General features: G+C 39.0%; 1 protein-coding gene across 1 annotated transcript; it reads left to right on the top strand.

Annotated features, from left to right (window-relative positions):
* The first annotated feature begins 868 nt into the window (after nucleotides 1-868).
* On the top strand, nucleotides 869-8,655 carry LOC131471330 (carcinoembryonic antigen-related cell adhesion molecule 2-like). The gene is made up of 10 exons (XM_058647826.1): nucleotides 869-985; nucleotides 1,402-1,713; nucleotides 2,422-2,700; nucleotides 3,449-3,709; nucleotides 4,102-4,374; nucleotides 5,196-5,444; nucleotides 6,182-6,281; nucleotides 6,661-6,707; nucleotides 6,825-6,922; nucleotides 8,428-8,655. The coding sequence occupies exons 1-10, from the start codon at nucleotides 901-903 to the stop codon at nucleotides 8,653-8,655; spliced, it is 1,932 nt and encodes a 643-aa protein (XP_058503809.1). The 5' UTR covers nucleotides 869-900.
* Nucleotides 8,656-12,067: the final 3,412 nt, after the last annotated feature.

Here is a 12,067-nt window from a genome sequence, read left to right as displayed (position 1 = left end):
TCTTTGCATCAACTTTGATCTAACTTTATTTCTTCATCAGACACCTTACGACAGTTTTTGCAACACCAATGTTCTTTTTTTTTTTTTTTACTTCCTGTTTTAAGCCAAATTTACACGATGTGACTTTTTGTGTCCGGAAAGGGGCGGGGTCACGTAGTGTTTTATGACCAGTCCCAAAAACTTGTGGTCAAACAAAAAACATGTTGAATGATGTTGCAGTGACGTGCAGTCGTGGGAGGGAGTCGTCGTCATGACAAGCAAAGAAGGAACATTTACTCATTTCCTGTTATAATACACGGGAGAGCAATGAGTGCTATATATATATATATAGATATACATATACATATACATATACATATATATGTATATGTATATGTATATGTATATGTATATATATATATATACATATATACATATACATACATATATGATTAAAATATATATGACAAAAAAACATTTCAATTAAAAAAAATCAAATTTGCCCTTATATTAATAAAAATGATTTTGTTTTTCTTGCTCTGGTATTGTTGAACATGATGGAATTGATTAAAACATAATTAAAAGCTTTTAAAACAACTAAATGTTTCAACATTGAAATATAAGCTTCTATATTTGTACATCTGACTCCAGACTCCGTGAACCTCACCACACGATGCTGGTTAGCAGGAACGATGCATGAAACCATGCTTAATGTGTGTGATGTAAAGGTTATAAATGATTCAGTTCAGTCACAGTGTGCACACACTCGTTTTCACCACAGGAGGGCAACACCATGCGTGTCTTGACCTCTGGATTGGGCTGATGAAGACTCACCCACTGAGTCTTTCATCATGCACAGGTTTGTTTTTATGTGCGTGAGAACAGCGCACAGAAGACATTTGTCAGGACAGTGTCAGTCTGATGGTTGAACTTTTGTTTTCACCTGTTAAAAAGGGACCAGTGGACATGTTCTTCTTACTTTGTGCTGCATCTGTGATTTTCACAGGTAAGGATTTCAAATTCAGCTTCTGTCTACTCTGCTACTAAAAAACACCCTTTTATAAAAAAACATGTTATACTTTGCTTAAGTGGTGATGATTTAGGGTAAATGTATGTCTCAAAACCAAGAGTTAGACTAAAATCATATTGTTATATGGTAAAATGTAAATAGTGTGTTTGCAGAAAATATCCACGCCATTACTGTTTATATGTGACCATGGGCAACAATCATCTGAATATTGACTTTATATGGAATAAGACTGTCAGGTGACATGAGTGAATGAATCCAGTGAGCAATTTATTGATTTATTTGTTATTTTGGGAAGTTAATAATTGCTTCTGAGAACATTGATGTTCATTTCAACATGGACGATAAATCCGTTTTCTCCTTGTTCACACGCCTTCACCTCTGGTCTCCTCCAGGTTTGTCTGGAGCAGATGTTCTGGTCGCACCTGAAGGCGGGAAAGTGACGTTCGCCCCAGTCATGATTCACCCAGGAAAGCCAGACGTGCCCTTTCGAGTAGTGATATGGAAATTTGAATTATTTAATATTATAACGTCATTAATGGATTTAAACAACACTGAGCCACAGTATGGAGGAAGGATCACCCTCTTCAGGTCTAACGGGTCCCTGGAGCTCAGGAATCTGACTCTTAATGACACTGGGACATACGCTATTACTGTTATAACTGATGACGAAACGTTAACTGAAGAGATCACACTGGAGGTGTACGGTGAGCAAATGTTATAGCCAGTTGCATATAAGTGTGATTTATTAGTTATTAGGTTGTTTTTTTGCACACACCAATTAATTATTAACACTTTTTGTTTATACACACACACACACACACACAAACAAAAAGAGAAATGCTGCCCAGGGACACATTTTAGGTGAAACCATTTTCATTTGGCAGATATTGAAGGTAAAATAGTTATAATTAAAGTGTGCAATCACTAGATTGTATGGAAATGTTAATTTTGTGTATCAGGAGCTGGGTCAGCTGTTTGGAGGCTGACATTTTGACCATCATGATGTTTACAACAGCTCACAATGGACAAACTGAAGATTTTTCTGGTTACTTAGTTTCTCCAACACACTTGAACGGGTGAAATGTGGGCTATTCAAGAGCAACGTGTGACTTCACTAGTACATGCATTTTTGTAATTCAAAACAAGTGGCCACTTAAATATAAAATGTGTTAAAGTGCACATAGGGTTGGTTTGATTGAACTCTTTTGAGCCTCACATGCTCAATTTGTCTTAAACCTAATTAGTTTCACTGACAGGTTGCGGTTGCATATCATTAGTTTCCTCATTATAGATCTTTAAACTGTGTGGAAGTATTTGTGCTTTGTAAAAGTCAAACTAGCTAGAGAGGATATCATTGTGGTTTCATCCTCTTCCTCTTTGTTAATGAATGGCTGTGTGTTTTTACTCCACAGTTCCCATTTCTAATGTAACAGTAAGTGCCAGTAACACAGAGGTGTTGGAGTTCACCTCTGTCCTTCTGTCCTGCTCCTCCTCTGGATCCTCCCTCTCTTTCCTCTGGCTCAACGGCAGCTCTGAGGTCACGGCCAGTGACAGAGTCCAGCTCACTGATGGAGGCTCTTCTGCTCTCATGATACACCGTGTGACCCGCTATGACCGGGGACCATTCAGGTGTCATGTGACCAATCCTGTCAGTGATGGCACCAGTGATCCAGTGAACCTCTCTGTCAGCTGTGAGTTAGTCAACTGAACACTAATGTCTTGTTGCGTAAGGTCGTGATACCTGGAGTCAGTGCCAGGGGAAAAACAGACTTTCATCATCTATGTCTTCAACATGAACTGTCACAACTCTGATGTGTTAATAGGACATTTTGATCTGTGACCTGTGCTGGAAGCAGCTTCTAATCTAAGCCAGACTAAGAACACAGGGCTGCCAGCAGAAACACAAGGAGAAACACAATTCAAGCACGTAACAATAAAACATGTGCACACCAAGCTCTTCATCTCACTCTTAGACAACTTTTTATGACTAGAAATAAACAAGACGGCAATAGAACAGCAGCTTTATGTATTTGTGAACGATAAATGCTGATTTTCTCTCTGGAGTTTGGTGTGGGAGAATGAGCAGTTTCCAGTCACAGAAGGCGGTTTTACAGTGAGATGAAGAGGTGAACACATCTTTGAAATAGTGTAGACCAACGTGGCCATAGATTTTATTTGTTTAGTGGTTAAAGTCAGTTGTTTTTGCTTTTGTCCCCATTGGTTTGTTTATAGTCATGTTTTCAATTGAATTGTTATTCATAGTTACGATTTATGAGTACGAGTATGTATAATTTTTTTTTCAATCAATTTCCAAAACATCTCTTGGAAATGAATTGTTTACCAATGAAGTTTTTCACGACTTATACAGTGATTGTGGTCATGATGGATGAAACCAAATAGAAACCAGTTGTGTGTGTTATTTCCCCCGTCTACTTTCAGTCGGCCCAGAAAATGTCACCGTGACTCCCTCACAAGGATTTTTTGAGAATGGCTCAAACATCAAGTTGACGTGCTCGGCTGTCTCCAGACCTGCCGCACACTTTCAGTGGTTTCTCAATGGGGACGAGCTGTTGGACACTGAGCGAGAGCTCAGTCTGGTCAATGTCCACATGAATCAAAGTGGGAACTACAGCTGTCAGGCCTTCAACAACAGAACGATGAAAAATGAGACGTCCCTCCCTGCGGTCATCTCTGTTCTCAGTGAGTAGGAGTAAAACATTTCTATTATTGTAATAGTTTATTCATGTAACTATGAGAAATGTAACTTTTGACCCTGCAGTCATCTCTGTTCTCAGTGAGTAGGAGTAAAAAGTCAAGTCCTTTTTATTTGTATAGCCCAACATCCCAAATGCAGTTGGCCTCAGAGGGTTTCACACCCTCTATCTTTAGACCCTCACATCGAGTGAGGAAAATGATTTATATTTGAATCATAGACAGTGAGTAAACACACCCTCTGACCTTGTATTCCTGTCTTCTTGGATTAGTAGTTCACCTGTTGCAGTGATGAACTGTCCTCATGTTCCTTTGTGTCTGTTGAGGTAAAATGTCAGTTATTCCGTTTTACATCTGTTCCTGTTTCTTTTGCCCAACAGAGAGAATCTCAGCTGCTTCTATCAACTCAACGAGAACACAAGTGTTTGTGGGAGACTCTGTCAACCTGACGTGTGAGGCTGCAGGCTCCGTCTTCACCAGACGCTGGTTTAAGGACGGCTCGGCTCTGACACTGAGCAATGGCATGATGTTTTACAACGACAGGCGCGTGTTGTCTTTTCAGAGGCTGACGAGAGACGACAGAGGAGAATATACCTGCACTGTCGCCAACCCTATCAGCAGCGAAGAAGCCAAATTCACCATGGTTGTTATCTGTGAGTACCAGTGGTGCCTCAAGGGAAAAAAAGAACACACACTGTAGTCATTATTAATTAAGGACAAGAAAAGGGAATTGCAATTGATTTACTTACATTTTTATTTCCAGGGTTTCCACACATATTTTTCCAATTCATTTTCAGAGTTTGATAAAAGTCCCCATAGAGACCATAGGGCCCAGTAATGTGCTAGCCCCACTGTTAAGGTTATTTTTAATGCTGGTAGATTAATATCAATCTATACATTGTTACATTATTATTTCGCTGTTTATATTACACTGAAAGAGATGGAATGTTGCCATAAGTGACTTAAATTGTGTTTTATAATAATCACTGTTACACACACAGTGATAGTATTACATCATTCCTCCACCTAATAAGCACATTATTATTCAGCCAATAAACTATTTTTGTGAAAGAAATACTATTCCAAGCATGTTTAAGCATTATATCCCTCTGCATGAACCCTGTTTGTAGCAAAAACATATAAAACAAGGGATTTCCAGTGGAATCTCTTTGTCGACTCTGTCTCTCTCTCTTTTATTCGTCAATAGAAAACCACACTACGTTGACATGTTATAAACATGATTACCGTCTCGCAAAAATTACAACTTTAATGTAATTTGGGGGCAAAATGATGACTCACTTTAACTGAGAACTGATGCCACTGAAAAAAATAAAGTTAAAAATATAAGTAAAGGAGGAAAAAAGATATAATGAAAAATGACATTGTTAAAATGGCATTATTATATTCTGCATTATACTGAACTATATCACGCTGTATGATAAACAAATGTTCTCTCTCTAACTGTCTTTCTCAGTCGGACCAGAAAATACTCACATCATGGGTCCCAGAGAGATCAATGTGAAACAGATGCTCACACTGATCTGCTCCGCTGAGTCCATCCCACCGGCCCGTTACACCTGGTTCCTGAACAAAACCCAGATCAAGAACGATGCAGTTGTGTTCACCAAAGCCGCCGTTGAATTGTCCGACAGTGGAAGCTACACCTGCAAAGCCAGGAATGAGATCAGTGGGTCAACCACAGAAGCAGTGCACGTGCTGTCAGGTAAATACACGTCACAGATGTTGGGGCAGATGTTGGGGCAGATGTTGGGAGTAAGAAGACCTGGGTTTCCTCAGTGGTGCTTTTACAGTAAAGAATAATAACCACTGTCTATTTATTTATCTGCTTAGTGTTCGTTTAAAACTGATAACATCATAAAACATGTTAAAACACAGACATGACAGAAAACTACGTTTTAAAACATGAAACCTTTTTTTCAAACTTTTCCTTTTAGAGCAAAATGTACAAGATTTTCTAAAGATTTTCTGGGAGAGCAGGTTGTTGTTGTAAAGCACAAAAATACGGATTACTTAACATCATTTAGTGAGTTTTATTACATCATAAACCAGCACATCATTTAGAAAAACATTAAGAGATAGTTTAGATTTGTATTACAAACTGCAGGTCAGCTGCAGTCTCATGTGGTGACTTTGTGTCACTAAATAAATCAATCAGAATGAAAGATTTTAAACACTGAAGTCAAAAAATGAAACTTTTGGATGCTGTGATGTCAAATCTGGGATTTGGGGTTTGGGGAATACGTGGATTACAAAGCAATACAACCTCAGTTTCCATTTAGAAAAGGCTGTTCAGTGGCAACAACACTGAACTATAGCTTGTTTGACTCATTCTGCCAAACAGAAATATTCTCCATTCAACACAGAAATGGGTCAATTATTGTCTGTATTTACAACGTTGTGTGCAGATCATGTTCTGATCATTGTGTTTTTCTCTTTCAGTCAAACAACCCTCGAGTTGTTCAGCTGGCTGCGTCATTGGAATCATATTCGCTTGTTGTGTCTTTGCTGGACTCTTTGTCGGAATATGGTTCTACTTCAAGTAAGTGAGAAAATAAACCCCACTGTAAAAGACCAGTGAGACACCAGTCCTTTATTTATTTATTTATTTATTAGTAAATTGTTTTTGACAAGAATGAAAGCATGAAAAGAGGCTTTTAAATCCAACATCATCAAAACCCAGTTAAAAGAATAAAGTTTATTTTTGAAGCGCCGCACGTCTCCTCCCTGTAATAAAAAAAATCATCACATCATACATCATGTCATTAGTGTAAGGACTCATTCAAACCCTCATTTATTAATCTTTTATTTTAAAATCATAATCGTGGTAAACTGAAGTTGCTGTGAAATGATGTCACTGAAACTTAATTTGTCCAAATAAAAGAAAAGATACATGTAATAATAATAATGTGTGATTCCAGGAAACGGGGGAAATATTCTGCTTCAGAATATACAGACGACACAACAGGTCGGTCAATGACACTGTGTACATATTTATTTACATTCATCATTCAGTCATTATTATTGTCGTTTTAAATCCAGTATTCCATTCCTATCAACGCTGTTTACTCTTCATGTTTCAAAGGAGGTGAAGGCCATAACAACGTAGCATTCGTACAGAGGAGTGAGGTGAGTGTCGTCACTGAGCCGTCACCAGTAAAGTCAGCGTCTGTGTACAAGTGTGTAACATCTATCACACACACACACACACACACACACACACGGTGATTCATGAGACTTGTGTTAGACGAGCGTTTCCCACAAAACGCAATAAAGCGATGACACAGGTTTGAGCGACAGCGTCGTCGTTGACTCTCGACTAGAAATCAACAGAGAATCACTGGACACTGATATTAGCTATTACTACACTACACAGCGCACCTGCACACTTAGGCACACGTTTGAACGGGTTTATTAACCAACTTTTACATTCTTTACGGAAACCATAACTGAAGTGTAATATAAATACTTGACCCAAATAAGGAAGTCGGCAAACCAAAAGGGACCTGGAGCTCAGTAAGATGGAGGGGGGACCAAATACCTAAGTTCTAATTAACCTCCCATGGGCCGTATAATGCCCAGCTCTCATCTATGGGATAGTCGACTGTCAACATAAGCAACTGACTGTCACCTAATCTACACGTTGATGTTAATGTGTTTGAAGGATCAAAAACAACCAAGTGATCCTACTTGTGTTGACTTGATCCTGTTAACTTTCAAGTGACAGACTAATCAGGAGTCAAAGTCAGTTTATTGTGCCTGAGGGGTCCTTCTGTTTCTCCACCACACACGTGCACATGCATAGGATGTCAATACAGTCGATGTCATCCTGACAAAGGCAAACCTCCTCTAAATTCTGCATGCAGAGGATAATGTGAGGCTCTCGCAGGAAGACCAGACCTCGGCCTTCTGAGCGGCTCATGGTTGGTAGAGATCAGTCAAGTCAGTGCCAACAATGTTCCTACTAAGCTCAACAATGTGTCCGAGCCTGTTCTTGTTCACGATGCTGAAACTGTTGCCAAACAACACGTTGTTGTGAAAGTTAGAAAGTAAGGACTCAATAAAAGATGAATAAAACATTTGTACAGAGAAGGTTAGGGTTAGTCATGTTGTGACTCAGGGAGAAGAGTATCTGTGACACAGTCTTTGAAACGTTCAGCCTGTGTCCGACTGATAGCAGCGTCGCTAGATACTAGACTTTCTGATATTGGTGTCGGACACATTCCAAGTATAAAAGAGTGTAGAACTGGACAGAAGTCAGTCTGTGTCCAGACTTATGTTTTCATCAAAACAATCACTTTAAGTAGCAGTAATATTCTGTAGTTCCACATCCATAGTGTAGTTCTATATGAGACACGTTCTCTGTCTGTTATCACAGAATGTTTAGGGTTGATTCAAAGTAGCATCTATCACACAATATTCCAGGAAGAAGGCTGACACATCAGAGGAGGAATGTGTGTGTGTGTGTGTGTGTGTGTGTGTGTGTGTGTGTGTGTGACTTAACCACACATCCGTGACTTTACTCAACATTGAAGCAATGTTTCCTGTCCGTACTTGTTTTTGGGCAACACTAACTGACTATGTGCTTGTGTCATGTTACTGTAACTGATAACGTTAGTTCCCTCATTTCTTACCTAACTAACGTTTGTCTCAATCACTCAATGTCTCAATTGTTTTTTTCCCTGCAGGATCTGAATAACGTGTCAGGGAACAGCGTATCGGATTATGCTGAGGTCAGAGTGACGGACAACACTCCCGAAGAACCCTCAGCTTCTTCTACTCCTGATGCCAACGTGGACGTGAAGGACGCCGTCCCTCAGTCTGATGCTGATGAGGCAAAAACTGACGCCCGTGACCTGATCGCACTGGACGACATCGATGAGCCGGTCGACTTAGATGACGTCACCATCAGCTAATGTGTCAGTCAAAACAATCCAGCTGTATGTAAAGCTCTAGTGCGTAACTTTTGAATATAACAGATGACTTCACACAATGCAAATGCACACGCTGCACACAGGGAGACACACAAGGGTGGAGTAAAACACCCGCCCCTGCTCTGCTGCTGTTTACACACAAATGCTCCCTCTGATAGTACTGCAGACAGAGTCATGTGACATCACAAACAACACCAGCAACAACCAAAAGTTACGTACTAGAGCTTTAATGATGGATAATATTTCACCTCTCCTTGTTAATCTGCATTATAACAGCTGTTTTTATTTTTATTATTATTGTCTGTGTATCATCAATGAAAGCTTCACATTCAGCTTAGTGACAAGGTTCTCTTCATGGGATTCAATTGTTTGCTTTGCATATGGTTTGGCACCGTTACGGTTTAATATTTGACTCCTAGTCTAGTTTGCAGCTTGTACACACACACACGCACACACACACACACACACACGGACATAATGCAATCCATAGCCCCTTACTGTCACCTGAACCCTCACACCTATATGCCGAAGCATACCCGTAACCCTCATCACCACCGGGTGCTCGTGGACACCATGTTGGCGACAAAGTCTCATCCATAACCTTAACCATAACCAGTTAATGACCAACCGTAAACCAAATAAATATGATGGATTTGTCCCTATTTCCACTTGAGTGGACAAAGTTGTCATATTCTGTATGTGTGTGTGATATCTACAGGTAGAATTACTCAGTCTTGAAGTTTACCCTTTACAATTGTTACTTGAGTAAAAGTTTGATGTAAAAATGAGAAGGTTGTGGGTTAGATTCTCAGCTTGTGTGAGTGAATGTGTGTGAAACTGTCGTGTGGAGCAGCCTGGAGTGATCATCAAGATTACTATGAGGACACGTTTAAATGAAGGACAATGTTACACATGGAAAGCAATCAGTTGTTTTACCCGAGGTGTTGAGCTCTTGTTGTTGAGGGTCTTCCATCCCCCATCAGTTAGTCATCACTGAAGACTGAACTTCCTGTGAGTTATTCTGTCACACCGACGTTAATGTGTGACGAACGCTTGTCTATATGTTGTTAAAGGTAAAGAAATCCTCTGTTCAAACTGAAACAACAGAGTTAGCAAATCGCAAAAGCTGCAGTTAAATTGTTTTTTTTATTATTATATGTTTGATGCCATTAAAGAAAATATGAATCACAACGTGTTTTTCGTTTTATTGTGAACTGATATCTTATATCTTATGTCTTTTCGTATCAAAACAATTTTGAAATGACGTGAAATATCGTCACCAGTGCTATTATTGCTTTATCATGATGAAATATTGTGACACACAGTTTTCCTTTTTAAAATCTTGACCTCCTGACCTGACCAAAGCTTTTAGAGCATTTGCATTCATTTGCACATCACATTACACAGTCATTAGAGTAGTGAAGCACAATGAGACAGTGCCATCTAGTGTTTCATGTGTCGCACAGCCTTGTGCCGCTGTTGATGATGTTACAGTAAATGATGCATATTTACGTCCATTTACGTCATTTAAACACACAATAATTCAGTTATATCAGCCCTCAAAAAGGCGGTTTATGTCAAATATACACAACAGCAACGACAGCGTCTGAAGTGCAGTTACTGCAATTCACCAAAACAGCAGCACAAAGAACAATGTTTCAACTTCACATATTTCCTTAATGTGTGATGACACAACACGGTCCATTTTTGTTTGTAAGAAATGTATTTTCTTACAAAAAAGGAAAAAAGAAAACTTTAAAAAACATAAATCTGTGTTTATACAATAAAGAAAGTTCACGTAACTATAATGCAGAGCTGTGGCTGTGTACTTGTGTAACATTGACTTGAAGGTGACCCCTGACCTCACTGTGTTACTGATTCACCTCTGTGATGAATAGAGCTATTTGTTAGCTTCAGCTTCTGACCACCAAGAAAAGAGGGGGTGTGTCTGTGTCTGTGTCTGTGACGAGTTTTTAAAGCACTTGTGATTAACGACACATTGATTCCATGAACAAACACAACACATGAGCAGAGATACAGCAACATTCCTGTGTTTTCTCTCACTATAGTTGTGTATTTCAAACATTAAAGGGGTAGTCCATGTTTTTTGAGGTGTGGACACGCCTCGCTGCAACACACGGATGCTCACACAAGGAAAAACTGATTTTTTTGCAATTTAACAAAAGACTCACGTGATCAAATCAACACCATCTTAACATATTGTAGAGTTCAGAAGGAATAGATTTTACTAGGTGACCTGTTTTTCCTTGTGTCGTTATTCCACATGGCATTTACATTACATTTACACCACCACACTTCAAAAAACCCGGAACTCTCCCTTTAAAGCATCAGAGGAAATGTTTTCTCCTCATTTCCAAAAGTAGACAGATAGAAGGATTTGTGAAAGCGTAAAAACGTTGTAAAAAACAGTTTGGTGCACTCAAGTAAAGCATCCAGGTTTTTAAACGTTACATCAGAGATGAATAGTTTTACTGTTTTTACTGTTTTACTGTTTTACTGTAATGTTTTCTCTTAAGTCAGCTGGAGCGTCAACATACTGCTTCTACATATGTACATTAATCATTGAGTAGTGAAGAGACTCCATCACCAGTGAAATATTAGCATATGTAAATAATAAAACTCTTTCTCTAAATTATTTCTCAAATATTGTACATCAAAAAGAAAAAGAAAAAAACTGAAGAAACAAAATTACACATCAGGAAAAAATACGGACGTCGTGTTTTATAGTTTGCACATAGACAAGGATTTTTCCTTGTCATCAGATTGAACATTTTCTCTCTTTTATATGTTTAATCCAGTGATTTTGAGCAGACTGATACTGAGCATCGTATCGGCAACATTTACTCTCCAAATATCAGCTCTGTGAGTCAGGTGCACCCAGATAATGAACTTTGCACCACTGCAATTCAAATAATGACACAGGTGTTTGCTGAGTGGTCCTGTTGAAGGTGCAATAGCTTTGCCAGCAGCATGAACCGAGGAAAGTATGGGGAAAAAAAGAAACCTTGCATACCTTCTGTCATAATTTGTCATTTTGCTGATTGACCATTTACAGAACTTCACCCGAGATAGTAAACACAAGATGTCAGGAACCTTTTGTCGCTTTAACAAAGGTGGACAGCGAATAATCAGAGACACCTGCAGATAAGAGCTTAGATTCCTGAGGATTTGCATTTATGGTTTGGGGGGGTTGGACATAGACTGGACATTTATAATGCAGCAGACACAGTGAAGTTTTTCTCACACCATCAGTGGAAAATGGAGAAGAAAAGAGAACGGATGCTGCCTGTTGTATTGCTGGCTTTAATACAAGGTCATTTATGAGATCCTGATTCTTCTGATCACCAACAAGAAGAATTGTGTCACTTCTAAA

This window comes from Solea solea, chromosome 13 (genome assembly GCF_958295425.1).
Source record: "Solea solea chromosome 13, fSolSol10.1, whole genome shotgun sequence".
Classification (NCBI taxonomy): domain Eukaryota; kingdom Metazoa; phylum Chordata; class Actinopteri; order Pleuronectiformes; family Soleidae; genus Solea; species Solea solea.
Note: the sequence above shows the minus strand (reverse complement) of the source record. Positions and strands in the feature narration are given on the sequence as shown.

Excerpts from the sequence above, each read along its gene's own strand:
- LOC131471330 (XM_058647826.1), top strand. The coding sequence starts at position 901 with ATGGTTGAACTTTTGTTTTCACCTGTTAAAAAGGGACCAGTGGACATG. Across the intron at positions 1,714-2,421 it reads GATCACACTGGAGGTGTACG|TTCCCATTTCTAATGTAACA; the intron begins GTGAGCAAATGT and ends TTTACTCCACAG. Across the intron at positions 5,445-6,181 it reads AGCAGTGCACGTGCTGTCAG|TCAAACAACCCTCGAGTTGT; the intron begins GTAAATACACGT and ends TTTCTCTTTCAG.